This window comes from Eimeria mitis, genomic scaffold, assembly GCF_000499745.2.
Source record: "Eimeria mitis Houghton genomic scaffold, Emh_scaff1070, whole genome shotgun sequence".
Taxonomy (NCBI): Eukaryota; Apicomplexa; class Conoidasida; order Eucoccidiorida; family Eimeriidae; genus Eimeria; species Eimeria mitis.
The window spans coordinates 832-1345 of NW_013567423.1; the positions used below are offsets into that span (position 1 = coordinate 832).

Here is a 514-nt window from a genome sequence, read left to right on the forward strand (position 1 = left end):
GGAAACCCTAAACCCTAAAACCTAAACGCTAAACCCCAAGCCACTATAAACCACACCTAGAGAGTGAAGCCTAAACCCTAAACCCTTATAAACCCTAGAGCCCTATAAACCCTAAACCCTTATAAACTCTAAACCCTTATGCAACCTAAACCTAAACCCTAAACCCTTATACGTCCTTATACACCCCAGGAAACCCTAAACCCTAAACCCTAAACCCTACACCTTAACAAGTCCGCTCGATACCCTAAACCCTAAACCCCAAACCCTAAACCCTAAACCCTAAACCCTAAACCCTCACCTTTAAAGTCTCTTATAGATCGTAGATGAGCCTCAACGCTCCACTGCGGCCGCAGCTCAGGAAGCCATATCTGCTGCTGCTGCTGCTGCTGCTGCTGCTGCTGCTGCTGCTGCTGCTGCTGCTGCGCCTCTAGGGTGACGCTTGCAAGTCTCTCTGCTTCATCGATTGCCAGCAGCAGCCGCTGCTGCTGCTGCTGCTGTTGCTGCTGCTGCTGCT

General features: G+C 50.2%; 1 protein-coding gene across 1 annotated transcript in view; it reads right to left on the reverse strand.

Annotated features, from left to right (window-relative positions):
* Positions 1 to 166: 166 nt before the first annotated feature.
* EMH_0028750 (uncharacterized protein) overlaps positions 167 to 514 on the reverse strand; it is a gene marked incomplete at both ends in the record, with an annotated part of 1162 nt that continues 814 nt past the window's right edge. Inside the window, 2 exons of the mRNA XM_013494199.1 lie at positions 167 to 195; positions 299 to 512. Coding sequence (XP_013349653.1) covers positions 167 to 195; positions 299 to 512 — 243 coding nt within the window. The remainder of the gene's footprint in view (positions 196 to 298; positions 513 to 514) is intronic.